This window comes from Palaemon carinicauda, chromosome 26 (assembly GCF_036898095.1).
Source record: "Palaemon carinicauda isolate YSFRI2023 chromosome 26, ASM3689809v2, whole genome shotgun sequence".
Taxonomy (NCBI): domain Eukaryota; kingdom Metazoa; phylum Arthropoda; class Malacostraca; order Decapoda; family Palaemonidae; genus Palaemon; species Palaemon carinicauda.
In genome coordinates this window covers 62617268-62634491 of record NC_090750.1, presented here as the reverse complement: position 1 = coordinate 62634491, position 17224 = coordinate 62617268, and the positions used below count along the sequence as shown (strand labels likewise).

General features: G+C 37.0%; 1 protein-coding gene across 4 annotated transcripts in view; it reads left to right on the top strand.

Moving 5' to 3' along the window:
• LOC137619540 (uncharacterized) overlaps positions 1-13858 on the top strand; it is a 74048-nt gene extending 60190 nt beyond the window's left edge. For 3 of the 4 annotated variants that reach the window (XM_068349629.1, XM_068349631.1, XM_068349632.1), the window contains exons 11-17: positions 637-808; positions 5573-5794; positions 6238-6453; positions 9292-9457; positions 10032-10181; positions 11780-11886; positions 12733-13857. In XM_068349629.1, the coding sequence (XP_068205730.1) occupies positions 637-808; positions 5573-5794; positions 6238-6453; positions 9292-9457; positions 10032-10181; positions 11780-11886; positions 12733-12849 (1150 nt within the window). In that variant the 3' untranslated portion in view covers positions 12850-13857. Of the gene's footprint in view, positions 1-636; positions 809-5572; positions 5795-6237; positions 6454-9291; positions 9458-10031; positions 10182-11779; positions 11887-12732 lie in introns of all 4 variants that reach the window. The other variant, XM_068349630.1, reaches the window with a different exon arrangement.
• The last annotated feature ends 3366 nt before the right edge of the window (positions 13859-17224 follow it).

Here is a 17224-nt window from a genome sequence, read left to right as displayed (position 1 = left end):
GAGGAACTTCCATCAGGACGACATGGCCATCTTACCCAAAAATAGATTTTTCGCTTCGCTCAAAATCCGTTTTTTGGTAGACTTTTATATTAATGTTTATTATCATAAAAAAATATTAAATTGAACCCTTTTTCTTTGTAGAATTTTAATTATTCAGGACCCTCTTATATGTCACATTCATCCACTACTTAAATAACTCTTTTCTTTCATAAAAATTTTCTCAGTACACTATTTAATTTGACTACTATTATCCTGATGTGTGTGAAAAACATTAACCCTTTTACCCCCAGGCTATTTGGAAATTTCCAACCCTTAACCCCGCCCCCAGGGGGTTATTTTTTCCCCAGCTCATTTTGCAGTATATATTTTTAAATTGCTCTAATAGCCTTAATTTTTGTCATAGAGAGGTCAGGTTGGTCTCATTCTCTTGGAAAATGCCTGAATTTTCTCAAAAAATTAAAAAAAATATGAAAAAAAAAATTTATAGCATTTTTTTGCAAGGACGTACCAGTACGTCCATGGGGGTAAAGGGATGAGTTTTGTGAAACGTACCAGTACGTCCTTTGGGGGTAAAAGGGTTAATAAACTCTTCTCTTTAATTTTCCTTTCATTAATGTACATTATGGTTTTGCATAGTCAGTTTATGATGCCGGGATTGATAGACACACACATCCACGCATCCCAATTCCCCAACAATGGGGTGGCTATGGACCTACCGCTTTTGGAGTGGCTGCAGACCTACACTTTTCCTACCGAAGCAAATTTCTCTGATACGCTTTTTGCGAGAGAAGTTTATAGTAAAGTTGTGGTAAGTGCAATTTGATTAAGTATGATTTAAACAGATGTACTGTATATAAATTATTTTGTCTTCAAAATATTTAATTGGAACTAATTTATATTGTTAAACAATGTTCAAAAAGTGATGTACATACATACATATACCAAGGCACTTCCCCCAATTTTGGGGGGTAGCCGACATCAACAAAGAAACAAAAACAAAAAGGGGACCTCTACTCTTTACGTTCCTCCCAGCCTAACAAGGGACTCAACCGAGTTCAGCTGGTACTGCTAGGGTGTCACAGCCCACCCTCCCACATTATCCACCACAGATGAAGCTTCATAACAGATGTACCGTATATAAATTATTTTGTCTTCAAAATATTTAATTGGAACTAATTTATATTGTTAAACAATGTTCAAAAAGTGATGTAAGGTACTGTATTTTGTGATTTGTGTGAAAATCAAGATGGGTGTAACCCTGCTTTGTCATAAGCAAGGAATTACAGTATTTGTACTGGTATTTTAAAACGTTTCCATTAAAATATTCAATTTACATACTTTAGTTAGATTTTCTCTTATTGAAAGTTTAAGATATTTTTCATTCAGGTACAGTAATTATGATATATAGGAAGTATTGGTGGCATTTGTATTTCTAAGATTGGGGATAAATCAGCTGTTCCTAGTGTTTGCAAGAATTATTTGTTCCCATATGTAATATAATCCTTTCAACCTTTAATAGGAGTATGACTTCAGCTAAGCTGGGATGTTTAAGCTTTTAACAAGTAAATATTAGCAACGAGCAAATGGGGTAGGCCCGTCCACCTTCAATTGGGCTTGGGCTTATGGGAGAATACAGACTTGCTTCTCCGTGCCTTCCTCTAGTTGTTTTAATATTTACCTTTTGTTTTGAGACTGAATAAATGGTCTTGCTGACATTTGTGTTCAAGGGATGTTAATGGAAGAAGCCAAGGATATGCATTGTATCGTGATAAATATAATTGTGACAGTTTTATGTGCTAGCTCGCATTAACCAAAATACTTGTTCCTGTTGGGGGCCATGTTTATTGTTGTTCTATCCCTTGTGTGTCGGGCAGGCAACAAGGCGGGCCTTGACATAACAAGAACCCGGCAGCTCGATGCAACCAACATCGGAGAAGCCGCCTGTCTCATATGTCTTGAGCCGCGGTGAAAACGATGTGGGCCAAGTGTGTGTGCGTGGCCGTTGCAAAGCCACGACCACCCAAAACAATATACCCAGCTACTGGCATTCTGTCATTTTCCTCCACCCTTCTTCAACACAGATAGGAGGCTGATGGCTAACGACAGAATTCAGTACTCGGACACGAGTGGGCGCCAACGACGACGACGATCCCTTGTGTGTATGACTGTATAACGACGATGACAACTTGAACCTAAAGGAGTTAGTTTTCCTTGAAACTCACTGGTTTCCACCACTGCCGAGTGGGAAAGGGACGGGCACTACCATTCTTTCCTTTTGTGTCCATCACCAGGGGCATGGTGTAGGATCAGTGACTCCTCACTTTTGTACATGACAAAAAGGCTTCTTACACTTCAGTTATTGCCATCAAAGAACCTGTTCGCCTCCTGCTTGATCCAGAACTTCCAATATACTGCTTTCCAGTCCTAGAACTTCTTCCAGTAAGCAGCTCTTCAGTTCTAGTGATGTCAGCAGCATTCAGGTTACTTTACACCACACCAGTTACCTCTAGATATCTTAGCTTTTCTGCCAGCGTACCTGATTTACTGTTTACTTAACAGTCTGTCGATGATTTTGCATAAAGAATACTTCCCTCTGTGGAGCCTCTCTGTAATGAATTGTGGTTCTCTTCATCTTACTTTGCTGAGGAAGCTCCGCTCAGTCTGAGGTAAAAGGCTATCACTCGGCCTTTGGCTAGCTTTCGTACTGAGGAGCTCGTACCTTTTTTCCCTTTGGAGGATTAGATTGGGCTCAAGAGTAGCTTTGAATGGTCTTCCCTCTCCATGGATTCAACCCCATGGTGTTGGTTGAGTCCTCAGGTCTCTCAAATGGCTCCTCCTGTACCCTTGACTAGGCTTCAGGTAGGATTTAACCCCTAGGCTACTCATGAGCCTCATTCTTGGCATTATGATGAGCGTACTATGTGACATTTCATGTCGTGAGTCATTCTTAGCACAGAAAAGTCTTCCTCTCCCTCGTTCTGGAGTTTGTGTCCAAAAGCCAGCTTTTAGCTTGGCAGAGCTCCAATCTCAGGTTTTCCATCGCTTCCTTATAAATGGGATGCAGGATGACTCTCTGTCCTATGAGGACATGTTCATGCTTTTTAGAAAATTAAGATTCTCCTTTGGAGCACCAAAGATGCTTTTCCATGCCAAAATGGTAAAGATGAAGATATACTAGAATATTGCTTCTTCTGATTCATGCATCTTCAGTTGTGCTAATGCAATGAAATTCAGGAAGTACCATCCTGGTTCGAGCGCATGAAATCAGGGATATCAGACCTACCCTAACCTTTAGGAAGAGCCTGTCGATGGCACTATTCCTGAATGTAGGAGTTAGTAAAACACAAATTTTGCTGCCTACTATCCACGGGAGTTTATCTAAAGGTCCCTGGATAACATTATCCTTGGTCCTGTGATACCTACTAAACAAGTCGTGTTGCGAACCTAGATCCCTCAGGGGACAAGTAACATCTCATCTAGGACATAACTCTTGAAGGCAAGGTAGAATGTCTGGCTGCTCTCTTCTTCCGTTTTCCCATTTGGAGTAAAGCAGTCTTTCCATTATACACTGGATTGGACGCTAGATGCAGGCGAGCCTTACGACTGAGTAACTTTTCTCTACAGATAAGTTTTGTATTGCAGTATCTCCCCCATCCTTTCAGACGAGGGGGGAGGATGGATGAAATATATGTAACCCATTTCACACATTGACCAGTCTCCTGGTAGGGACCTAACCTAACATCTGTGACAGCTTGTTAGGAGGCTGACAGGAACCATCACTTTCACTCTTCTCCAAGACCAAAGTGCATTAACATTTCCAATGTTAACCCTTTTACCCCCGGGCTATTTGGAAATTTCCAACCCTTAACCCCCAAGGGGTTATTTTTATCCCATCACATTTTGCAGTATACTTTTTTTAAATTGCTCTAACAGCCTTCATTTTTGTCATAGAGAGGTCAGGTTGGTCTCATTCTCTTGGAAAATGCCTGAATTTTCTCAAAAAATTATCAAAAATATGAAAAACAAAATTTTTATTGCATTTTTTTGCAAGGACGTACCGGTATGTCCATGGGGGTAAAGGGATGGCTTCTGTGAAACGTACCAGTACGTCCTTTGGGGGTAAAAGGGTTAATAAACGAACCAGACTGTTTTTAGGGAGATCCACACATCTAAGGATAAGTCTCATGTTAAAGGTTGAAGGTTTGTATTACGTGTTGGAACAAATCATTAATTTTAAAAGTTATTTGGATTTTTCCTAATTATACAAACCTGAGACCTTCATGTTAGACTGACTATCTCATCCACCCCTCAGTTCCAAGGTTAAGGTCGAAGTGAAGGTTATGCAACCTGGCACATGGGCAGGGCCTACCCACTACCTGCCAGCTACTACTACTACCTCATTAAAAATTTAAACACTTTTGAAGATTTGCGGAGTCATACTCCGGATAGCAAGGTTGGTAGCGTCGCGGATTTCTATTGCAGAGGTCCCGAGTTCGGTCCCCGCCAGGGACGCGAATACCGTGAGACCTTCTACCGGGGGGTACTCCCAGGGTGGCGCCTGGTGGGGAGGTTAGAGGGGACTAGTGATAGTCCCTGCTGGCTAATGGTCACCCGAGGAGGACGATGTAAATCGTTTCAGGGAAGACCTAAAACCCGCAACTTTAACTTTCAACTTTTATTAAAGGTCTCTAGTTTGTATGGTTAAGAAAAAACAAATTACTGTACATTAAAATCTTTTCATTTTGTTTTACAATTGGTCTTTATGAGGTATTTTTTCATTCAATATTATATATGGTACATCATTATCGTAATGAGGAGTAAGTATTTTTACATTGTTAATTCTGGTCTAGTCTCATTACCAGTAATGTCAATTTGAGGGTTTTGAAAAACTTCCCGGTCTTTATTGGTTTTTGTCTACATGTTGGACTAAATGATATCTATAGTCCATTTCTTTTATCGAGGCAGATTTGCACCGACTCGCAGCGGTGCCCTTTTAGCTCGGAAAAGTTTCCTGATCGCTGATTGGTTAGAATTATCTCGTCCAACCAATCAGCGATCAGGAAACTTTTCCGAGCTAATAGGACACCACTGCGAGTCGGTGCAAATCTGCATCACTAAAAGAAATTGACTATAGTTTTTTTTACTGTAGAGTATTCATGAATATATAATGGTTTCGTGTCTGGAATTAACTGACTTGCTGTCAGTTTTATTTTTATTAAAGTCTGATTTTTTACCTTTAGACATGGAGAGATATGTTATCAGTAGGTAGGGGAACTACAGAATTGTTTTTCATGGATAGAATAATTTTTCCTTATTAAACAATCATTTGTTCCGACACAGACACTTACCTCGAAACACTTTCTTAGGAGTCACTGGTGGCTCCTCTCTAACGACCAGAGTTTTGCGTAGTTTACCGTACCACCATTCTCCAACGTGACCCGTTAGCTGGAGAGAACGTGACCTGGGGCAATGCCCGAGGTCAGCCATGTGGCGACGCTCTCTACCTCATTTAAATAATAAGACACTTCTTTATGATGTGAAGGTTGAGTGTAATTCATTTGTCCCTTTGCAGGAAAGATTGTTGAGGAATGGCACTACAACTGCAGCATATTTTGGTACTATTCACTTGGAAGGTTCGAAAATATTGGCGGACGTTGTACATGATAAGGGCCAACGTGCTTTGATAGGTAAAGTGAACATGATGAGAAATTGTCCGGAATATTATCGTGAAATGAGCGTTCAAGAGTCGGTCAGAGATACAGAAGAATTTATTAGATATGTCAGAGGTATTCAGGTAAATCTTGGTTTGATATTTTGTTGATGTAATATTTATGTTCATATAAATTTGAAATGATTTCTTTTTAGTTAGTATTTTTAACCCTTTTACCCCCAGGCTCTTTGGAAATTTCCAACCCTTAACCCCCAAGGGGTTATTTTTTCCCAAGCACATTTTGCAGTATATTTTTTTTAAATTGCTCTAACAGTCTTAATTTTTGTCATAGCGAGGCATTCTCTTGGAAAATGCCTTGATTTTCTCAAAAAATTATCAAAAATCTGAAAAAAAAAATTTTATAGCATTTTTTTACAAGGACGTACCGGTACGTCCATGGGGGTAAAGGGATGGGTTTTGTGAAACGTACCAGTACGTCCTTTGGGGGTAAAAGGGTTAATGGAAAGTCACATGTGAGAGATTAAAATACCCTCCTGTATTTTCATAAGATTAACTTTCTCTTGCAGTCCCCACTGGTACATCCTATTGTTACGCCAAGATTTGCTCCCACCTGTCCTGAAGACCAGTTGGCCTCATTGGGTCAACTTGCAACCAAATATGCCTGCCACATCCAGTCTCACTTGGGTGAAACACAACCTGAATGTAATTGGGTCAAAGAACTTTTCCCTTGGGCAAAATCTTATACTGATGTTTATGATAGCATGAGGCTACTTAGTGAAAAGGTATGTTGTTATTTTTTAAATTCATTTTTTTAATGGCGAGCGATTGTGACGCAGTTCCGGTAGGCCCTGCTGCTGCCTCCGATGCCTTAGATGACCGCGGAGGTAGCAGCAGTAGGGGATTCAGCATTATAAAGCTTCATCTGTGGTGGATAATGTGGAAGGATGGACTGTGACACCCTAGCAGTACCAGCTGAACTCGGTTGAGTCCCTTGTTAGGCTGGGAGGAACGTAGAGAGTAGAGGTCCCCCTTTTTGTTTTTGTTTTTGTTTCTTTGTTGATGTCGGCTACCCCCCAAAATTGGGGGAAGTGCCTTGGTATATGGATGGATGGATGGACCATCTTGCATAACTCTATGTTGGTTCAGGGCGTTTTGACTTCATGCCAGAATTTATTAAAGTTAAATGATTATGATCTGCTTGATAGTTTGACATTCCTTATACTAATTAAACTTCCTGGGTCATGCTAGATAATATTAGCTATTTTGGAGTGGCTTTTGAGATATAATTCAATTTACAAATTATGTGAAAGGATTTTTTTTTAGAGATTTCATAAGGTCCATGCAGTAGGGTCAGATTTTTAATTAAAATGAGATTATTTTTATCACTGACCATTACACTCCACTAGCATATTAAGCTAAAGCAAGAGTTGCCAAGCAATTTCAAAGGTAATGTTTTTATATTGGTAGATTAACAAACGAAAATCTGTAATGTACCTGTAAATTGATATACATACATACATACATACATATACCAAAGGCACTTCTCCAAATTTTGGGGGGTAGCCGACATCAACAAATGAAACAAAACAAAAAAGGGGACCTCTACTCTCTACGTTCCTCCAGCCTAACCAGGGACTCAACCGAGTTCAGCTGGTACTGCTAGGGTGCCACAGCCCACCCTCCCACATTATCCACCACAGATGAAGCTTCATAATGCTGAATCCCCTACTGCTGCTACCTCCGCGGTCATCTAAGGCACCGGAGGAAGCAGAAGGGCCTACAGTACATGCAAATAGGCAGTGATGAACAGGGAAAATGTCAAAGTCTCATTCATACTTTCAATAATAAATTAAGGATAAGCCTCAAGTGGGAGGAAACTTCTGCACCTATATCAAAAGGAAAACTGGCTTAACAGACCTTTTTTTTTACATACCAAGTTTTGTATTTCTCTGACATAACTGCAACCAACACATCATCCACAAACAACCACCAATCCTCACTGAATTCAGGACCTATTTGCTTCATTTCACAAATTTATTACTATATCTGTCATTCCCTTAACTTCTCTCACCTTCATCTGACTTCTCTCATCTTTCTCTGCCTTCTCTCATGACACCATCCTTAAAGATATAAAACAGTCTTTGAAAATTAACACACCCTTGTCTCAGAATCACTTTTACAACAAAGCAATCGCTCTCCCACCTGTGTATTATTATTATTATTATTATTATTACTATCCAAGCTACAACCCTAGTTGGAAAAGCAAGATGCTATAAGCCCAGGGGCTCCAACAGGGAAAAATAGCCCAGTGAGGAAAGGAAATAAGGAAATAAATAAATGAAGAGAACAAATTAACAATAGATCGTTCTAAAAAAAGTAACAACGTCAAAACAGACATGTCACATATAAACTATTAACAACATCAAAAACAAATATGTCATAAATAAACTATAAAAAGACTCATGTCCGCCTGGTCAACAAAAAAGCATTTGCTCCAACTTTGAACTTTTGAAGTTCTACTGATTCAACTACCCAATAAGGAAGATCATTCCACAACTTGGTAACAGCTGGAATAAAACTTCTAGAGTACTGCGTAGTATTGTTTAACATGCTTTTCTGTCATCAAATGAATTACCAATAGCTCAACAAAATCCTTCCTATTCCATAAATCCCTGATGTCCTATACCTTCGGACTGCTGAACATAGTACGCTATATGAAACTTAGAAAATTGTCATGAAATCCTAAAGTTGATAATCATTACCACTTTGAGCATCATTTTTGATGTCCAATATTTTTACAATCTTTGGTGTCATTGTGCATATATTACATCCAGTAATTACCAGTATTTTACAGAGTATGTAACATTGTATATCAGTGAAAAAAAAAACTGATTTAGCTATTTGATAATAGTTTTTGTGCTAAGAGGAGTTAAGTAAAATGTAAAATAAATGGCCTGGAACTTGAGTGACAAATTCATTTGGTGAATGGTTGACACTCAAATGGTTAAATATATATCTTTTTTTCACTGACTTTATTGTAAAGACTTGACATTTAAAAGCAAACTACTGTGTCACACTGAGGTAACCTCATCTCCGATCAAGTACAGTACTAACAAATTTCAGGAATTAATTTTCATGAGGTTGTAACAGTAAAATAATCTTTATAAGATTTTTTCCTTTAATAAGTGTAGTTTGCAGTCACAGCAACTGAAATATAAGGCAATGTTTATTAACCCTTTTACCCCCAGGCTATTTGGAAATTTCCAACCCTTAACCCCCAAGGGTTATTTTTTATTCAAGCACATTTTGCAGTATATATTTTTCAAATTGCTCTAACAGCCTTAATTTTTGTCATAGCGAGGTCAGGTTGGTCTCATTCTCTTGGAAAATGCCTGAATTTTCTCAAAAAATTATAAAAAAAAAAAAAAATTGTAAATAGCATTTTTTCGCAGGGACGTACTGGTACGTCCATGGGGGTAAAGGGATGTGTTTTGTGAAACGTACCAGTACGTCCTTTGGGGGTAAAAGGGTTAAATAGGCACATGTTGGCTAAATTTAAGTTTTTGTGTCATGTTTATTTTGAACATTTAATTGTTCATGTTTTTCTCAACTTTTCACAGTCTGTGATGGCCCATTGCATATGGTTAACGGATGATGAAATATACATCTTGAGAGAAAGAGGAGTTGGTGTATCCCATTGTCCTAATTCAAATATATCCATTCGATCTGGTTTGTGTGATGTTCGCCGCCTGTTGAATCATGGTCTCAAAGTGGGATTAGGAACAGGTATGATTATTTGGGGAAGATGTTTATTTGTATAATTGAAATAATTTGGTTGACTGAATTTGGGTAATTATTGTTCTGTTTTTTGTTTATTTCAGTGCAGCAAAGTTTACTCTTAAAGATAGGTGAAAGCAATGGTTCCCAACCTTTTTTCTGTCATTTCCCCCCTGCATAAAGTTCAACCATCCAGATTTCCCCCTTCATGCCCCGCCCAGCCCTCATGCCCACTCACCTGCCTCAGAAATGGGCATGACACTCCAATTCTCCCCTTGAATATCATGTCTTTGAGAACTGATAGGATCATATCACAATTGAATGGCTAACAACAAATTGCCGCACGTACTATGAGGACATTTTCCGCTTGTTTTAGTTAGTAGGTAGTGTAATTATTTCCCCCCTGGAAGCTTCAAATTTCCCCCCAGGGGGAAATTTCCCCCAGGTTGGGAACCACTGGGTGAAAGCGAATGACATTATTAAGGGAGAAATTGGTGTAAACTCTTTAGAGGTACAGTAATTTAATGTTTCATTTCTTTCAACATTATCAATAGAATACAGGGCAAAAATTTTTAATTTACAGATTGCTCTGGTGGATACAGTTCCTCGGTTTTAGATGCCATCCGCCAAACATTGCAAGTTTCCAATGTCTTAGCTCTGGACAGAGATCAAGATTACCAACGCATAACTTTTAAGGAAGCGTTTCGTATGGCAACTCTAGGGGGTGCAAAAGGTACGGGAGATATTTAGTAGTTGTATATTTACTTTGAAGTTCCTTCCTTTAACTGAGCTTGGTGACTTATGGACAAAGGAGTTAAGGATCCTGTATTAGGGAAAACGTGGATACAGGTGTGATAAGAACCTTCTCTGGTGTTCATATTGTTTCTCTTTGGGAAGCTCTGATTTAGTTTTGGCATCATTTATGGCTGATATGCATGAAACTTCTATCAGAAGCAGATGCAGTACAAGTGTGGTTTCTGGGGTCTTTGTTACGGCCCTTCCCTTTGATGAAGGAGTTATCTAATAGGAAGACGGCTTGTGAATAGTGGTTTTCACACGCCCCTGATGTATACACGACACTCATAAGGTGCTCGCGCGAGGGTAGTAACCTCTGCATTCTATGCTTTTATTTTTCTCTGGTATATTTGGAAGATTTATATCAGAAAAAATAGAAAGAAGGACTTTTTCACCGGGCGTCACAGGTCTCTCCCCAGAAATAGATTTTTCCTTTGTCAAAATCCCTTTGTTGTGCACTCATGTATCAGGTAGAAATAAGAATAATTATTTTATAGTTGACCTATCATGCTGATTAGTATCTTTTTATCATTAAAGTATCAGATTTATTCATGGCGCATGCCCAGATTGCATTCATCAGTAGAGAGAGTTAGCCTTTGCTTTTGCAATGTTTTGGTGACCTTAGTAGAAAAGCCATATCAATACGCAGAAGTATGAGGTCTTGATCATTTCATTAACGCTATTTGAATTTCCTTTTGTTGAAATTACATATAAGTTACCATGTACTTGAAAATTTAAAGAATATAACCCATATAGTAAGAAATTACTTTTTTTGAGGTCAAGTAAATATATAGGCCATAAAACATTTAATTTAAAAACTATAAATTATCAGTAGTTTGTACATACATACATACATACATACATATACCATGGCACTTCCCCCAATTTTGTGGGGTAGCCGACATCAACAAAGAAACAAAAACAAAAAGGGGACCTCTACTCTCTACGTTCCTCCCAGCCTAACAAGAGACTCAACCGAGTTCAGCTGGTACTGCTAGGGTGTCACAGCCCACCCTCCCACATTATCCATCACAGATGAAGCTTCATAATGCTGAATCCCCTACTGCTGTTACCTCCGCGGTCATCTAAGGCATTGAAGGCAGCAGCAGTAGTTTGTAGCAGATAATATTGATGCAATCAAGCAACATAGAAATTTATGAGCACTGTGTGCAAACGAACATATGAAACCAATATACATTGCAAGACAAATGAAATAAAACCTTCAGGACTGCTACACAAATTGCAGAAGATTGTAATGATACATTTGAATTTAAAAAAAAATGAACGAGTACAGTATGGAGAATATTGGAAGGATTAAGTACAGTATAGAAAGGCATTTTCTGTATAATTTACTAAAATATGTTGCACTGATAATTATTAAGAAATTAAAAGATGGCTTGGAACTTCCAATATTGTAAGTTTCCTAAAGGTTTTCTTTATTACCTGTTTTTTGTGCATCTTTTTAAATGTTTCCCAATTTTATATTACTAATTGTATTCTGTATTTAATTGTTTACACATTTTTCCTTTTTTTCAGTGCTTAATTTGGAGGATAAAATTGGAAACTTTGAAATTGATAAGGAATTTGACTGCTTGCTTATTGATGTGTCTGCCCCTGGCACAGCTGTGGATGTCTTCAGTAAGGTAGGAAATGAGGTTTGCCTTGGTACTCAACGATTTCTTTGATTTTATATCGGCATGAATTTGGTTTGCCGAGTTACTTAAGACAATAAAAACGTGGAGAAAAAAATCTTGCTAAGAGAGAAGTACTCACTCACACCTATATGTAAACAATTGATGTATTAACCCTTTTACCCCTAAAGGACGTACTGGTACGTTTCACAAAACTCATCCCTTTACCCCCATGGACGTACCGGTACGTCCTTGCAAACAAATGCTATAAAAATTTTTTTTTCATATTTTTGATAATTTTTTGAGAAAATTCAGGCATTTTCCAAGAGAATGAGACCAACCTGACCTCTCTATGACAAAAATTAAGGCTATTAGAGCAATTTAAAAAAATATACTGCAAAATGTGCTGGGGAAAAAATAACCCCTTGGGGGTTAAGGGTTGGAAATTTCCAAAGAGCCTGGGGGTAAAAGGGTTAAGTAACTGATGGGTTTTCTTCACTTGAGGTTCACAATGATTCAACGGTTAATGTAGAACTAAGTGTCAGTGAGAGTTAACTTACTTGTCTATGGAATCAGCCCCTAATGTGTAAAAACATAGCTTATTAAGGAATTTAGATTACTACTGATTAACAGTTAAAAGATATATTCAAGTCCTATGAGATAAATTAGTATTTGTGGATATTATTGCCTGTACAAAGTTCATATGAAAATTTTAATTATGGTGAATTTTTAGATTTTACTATAAAGTTTATTGAAATATTTTTACAGTTTTTCTGATTAGTGAATAGATAAATTTACATCACATAAATTATTAAGATATATTTCCTGTTTATCTATTTTGATTATTTTTTTTAACAGGATACAATAGAAGACAAAATTCAAAAGTTCCTGTATACTGGTGATGACCGTAATATTGCTCGTGTATATGTTGCTGGCCATAGGATACTTGACCTGCATAATAAAAACCTTCACTGATAGAATTACTCAAACTTTTGGGTGTCCTGCATTTCAGTAGATTTAACTACTGACCTCCCTAGTTGACGATATTCGTCAGTTAATCCGAGAAAAATGAGGAACTGCTCTATTCTTCTCGAAATGCAGCAGCCACCTTGCTGTTTGCATATTTCAGATGCCATATATAGAAATGCTTTTCTCCTTACGTGAGATGAGAAACCGATCTTGATGCGATTAAATTACGGGCCACGTTATCTGTAGATACTCCTGTGGGTATCTGTATAGTTTTGGATTGCACAAGTTTACTGGACACTTCTGGGATAATCTTACGAAGGTAAGGTACACACGTTCTTGGAAAAACTGAAAAAAAACAGCTGTGTGGAAAAACAGCTTTTCTAGACTGAAACTTCAGCGACTGAACTTATGTCTCATTCCCCATGTTTTATATGAATTTATAAAGGTACACTGTACAGTACTGTATATTTACTTATCTTTATGTGCATTTCAATAAAAATAACATATTCAAGGTATGGTAAGGATATATACTACCAAAACTATTTTTGGAAAAATCGCTTTGCCTTAATAGATAATAAAAATTAAATCCACTTGAAAATAGGTTCCTGTGTCAGAGAGGGAGGAGAAAAATGAGAGGTTGGTCATCCTTGTGATATTAAAGTTGTGTTTACTATAAGGATTAATGCATTCTGCAGGCAGCTATATTAATTTTATACATAGCATAAACGTATTCCAACTTTTATTATTAAAATATTTTGTTTTTGCATTTTCGTGTACCAGTATTATACTAGATTATGTGCTATTGTTTCAGTAAACTTGAAATTTACAAAAATATTATGGAAAGCATTTATACTATCCTATGTAATGAATTAAATTTTACAGTTTCTATTTAAAGATTTATTTATTTTTTTATATATGATTTTTACACGTGTTTATGGTATCCTAAATGCAAATTAATTTGTACCTTATTTTCTTTGTTAATTATATTGCCTTGGATTAATTTTATTTGATTGATACAACTTTTGTAAAATTTAAAACTTAACCCTTTTACCCCCAAAGGACGTACTGGTACGTTTCACAAAAGCCATCCCTTTACCCCCATGGACGTACCGGTACGTCCTCGCAAAAAAATGCTGTAAAATTTTTTTTTTCATATTTTTGATAATTTTATGAGAAAATTCAGGCATTTTCCAAGAGAATGAGAACAACCTGACCTCTCTATGACAAAAATTAAGGCTGTTAGAGCAATTTAAAAAAAATATACTGCAAAATGTGCTGGGAAAAAAATAACCTCTGGGGGTTAAGGGTTGAAAATTTCCAAATAGCCTGGGGGTAAAAGGGTTAACATTATGCTTTTGTTAGAAAATATTTGTCATCAAAATATTAGGCAGCTTCTGTCAAAGCCATTGCTGTAATCATTTCTTTTTATTTGAAAGCAATTTCAGGACCGACTTTTGTAAAATTTAAAACTTAACATTATGCTTTTGTTAGTGAATATTTTTCATCAAAATATTAGGCAGCTTATGTCAAAGCCATTACTGTAATCATTCTTTTTTATTTGAAAGCAATTTCAGGACCGACGAAGGGTAAAACAAACGTTCCACATAACCACCTCTTAATTGTATTAATCAGTCAAAGTTTTATACCGGGTATCTAAAAGGGTCAGTCACGCCAGTTTCTCTCGTACTGTGATTCACCTTAACCCTTTTACCCCCAAAGGACGTACTGGTACGTTTCACAAAAGCCATCCCTTTACCCCCATGGACGTACCGGTACGTCCTTGCAAAAAAATGCTATAAAAATTTGTTTTTCATATTTTTTTATAATTTTTTGAGAAAATTCAGGCCTTTTCCAAGAGAATGAGACAATATACCGCAAAATGTGCTGGGAAAAAAATAACCCCTGGGGGTTAAGGGTTGGAAATTTCCAAATACCCCCGGGGGTAAAAGGGCTAATAACATGTCCAGCATTTTCCTTTCATAATTTGTTAATCATGGCATTATCAGTTTAGGCTTTATATTTGCTGATGCCTTTATCTCAGGAATCTTCTTACCTCTACCATTAAATGTCTAAGGCTAGACCATGTAAGATTCAGCTAAGCTAGGTTATATAGCATGTAGCTTCTTGTCTTCCCATGATAATTTTTTTTTGTTGCACACTCAGTATGTTTGCAGGTTTTACATCTAACACCACAAAGGAAAGAACAGACATGAAGATTTGTATTTTTGATGTGAAGCAATTACCAATAAGTCTTCTCTAGATGTTAACCCTTTTACCCCCAAAGGACGTACTGGTACGTTTCACAAAAGCCATCCCTTTACCCCCAGGGACGCACCGGTACGTCCTAGCAAAAAAATGCTATAAAATTTGTTTTTTTTCATATTTTTGATAATTTTTTGAGAAAATTCAGGCATTTTCCAAGAGAATGAGACCAACCTGACCTCTCTATGACAAAAATTAAGCATGTTAGAGCAATTTAAAAAGTTATACAGTACTGCAAAATGTGATGGGATAAAAATAACCCCTTGGGGGTTAAGGGTTGGAAATTTCCAAATATCCTGGGGGTAAAAGGGTTAATAATGTGAATTGCGTCTAAAGCATCAGTCTTCTGTGTATGCCAATATAATGAATGTGCCAAAGACATTCTTTATAATTTTGTTACCCACCAGAATTTTGTTAATCAGGAAAATATAAGAAACAGTCCTTTATATTAAAGTGGAACATAACTTTAGTGATTATGAAATGCTTGTTGTGATTGTTATGATAACAATGCTGCTTTATTTTTCCATGAAATTAGGCCATGGATAACTAAAAAACTTGAAAATGTTTATAAAACTTATTCTGAGGAAAAACTTTACCATTTTAATTTAGTGTACAGTATGATAAATAACATCAAATTCGTCAACAAACAAACTGGTTGTGTAATCCTGACCTCTTTCAAACAGGTATATTCTCTTGACCCAAGAGCAAAAATAGAATTCCATAGTGCCAACTGGATATGCTGTAGTTGAGAATATATAGTTCAGCATTTTCCTACTTTATTATGCAATTTGTAAAATGAAATGTGCTTGATATCTATCTATTCATTAGATATAAAATTCTATCTTTTAAAATAAAAATCAATTTTTTATTTTGATGTTCTTCATTTTCCTTTTGTCATATGAATGTGCAGAATACTCAACATAACCCACTGCCTTGGGTTAGAGTTCTCTTGCTTGAGGGTACACTCGGGCACACTATTATATCTTATTTCTCTTCCTCTTGTTTTGTTAAAGTGTTTATAGTTTATATAGGAGATATTTATTTTAATGTTGTTACTCTTCTTTTTTTCCTTTCCTCACTGAGCTATTTTCCCTGTTGGAGCCCCTGGGCTTATAGCATTGTGCTATTCCAGCTAGGGTTGTAGCTTAGCAGTTAATAATAATAATAATAATAATAATAATATGGGCTGACTAGATTCAAGTTCATTGGCATTACCAACATCTTTTTTAAAGCTTCCTACATAAATTATTTCCCTTCTTAATTTCTCTCCCAAAATGTTTCCACCTGTTTTGTTTCTAATTTCTTAGAAGTTGTAAAGATCTAAATTTTAGTAAGGTTGGCATCTTTGTTGGTGTAATGTTTTCTTATTTCTTAATGTTAAAACCAAATTTTACATATTGATCAGTCATCTTGGGCTGTGGCACCCTAGCAGTACCAGCTGAACTCGGCTGAGTCCCTGGTTAGGCTGGAGGAACATAGAGAGTAGAGGTCCCCTTTTTTGTTTTGTTTCTTGTTGATGTCGGCTACCCCCCAAAATTGGGGGAAGTGCCTTGGTATATGGATGAATCTTAGGCAAGTGTGTTCAAGACAAATTTTGTGTAAATGTTCCTTTTCTTCATTATATAGAAGCTTTGTTTTAAGATTTCTTCCCCAAAGCAAGAAGAAATGTATGGAAATTTGACAAAGTGATGTCAATAAGCTAAAATTGTTTGTTTTCTGGAGTGATACCTACAACTTTTGGTTATTATTTGTTCCGACACTACAGTATATACAAACCCTACGCTCTTTACATAGGAGTATTATTTTGGTGATAGCTGAAACCAGCTGTTGAAGCTTTTGCGAGATGTTACTACCCTCTGCTAGTTAGTGAAGGGGATTAGCGGTGGTAGACCAACCACCCCCCTCACACAGTCACTAGTAAACAAGTGTCACTTTATTTTGGCTTGGTAGACTAACGACTTAGTCTTGCTCTCCCGTTGAAACCTTTTAACCAGTTTACAATTAAAAGCATATGACCTACAGTTTAAAATTCCTTCTTTCTTTCAAATGGTGACTGGACTTCTAGTTTGTATGAACTCCATTGCTTCACTTACAGAAGCAACTCTCAGGCCATCAGGAG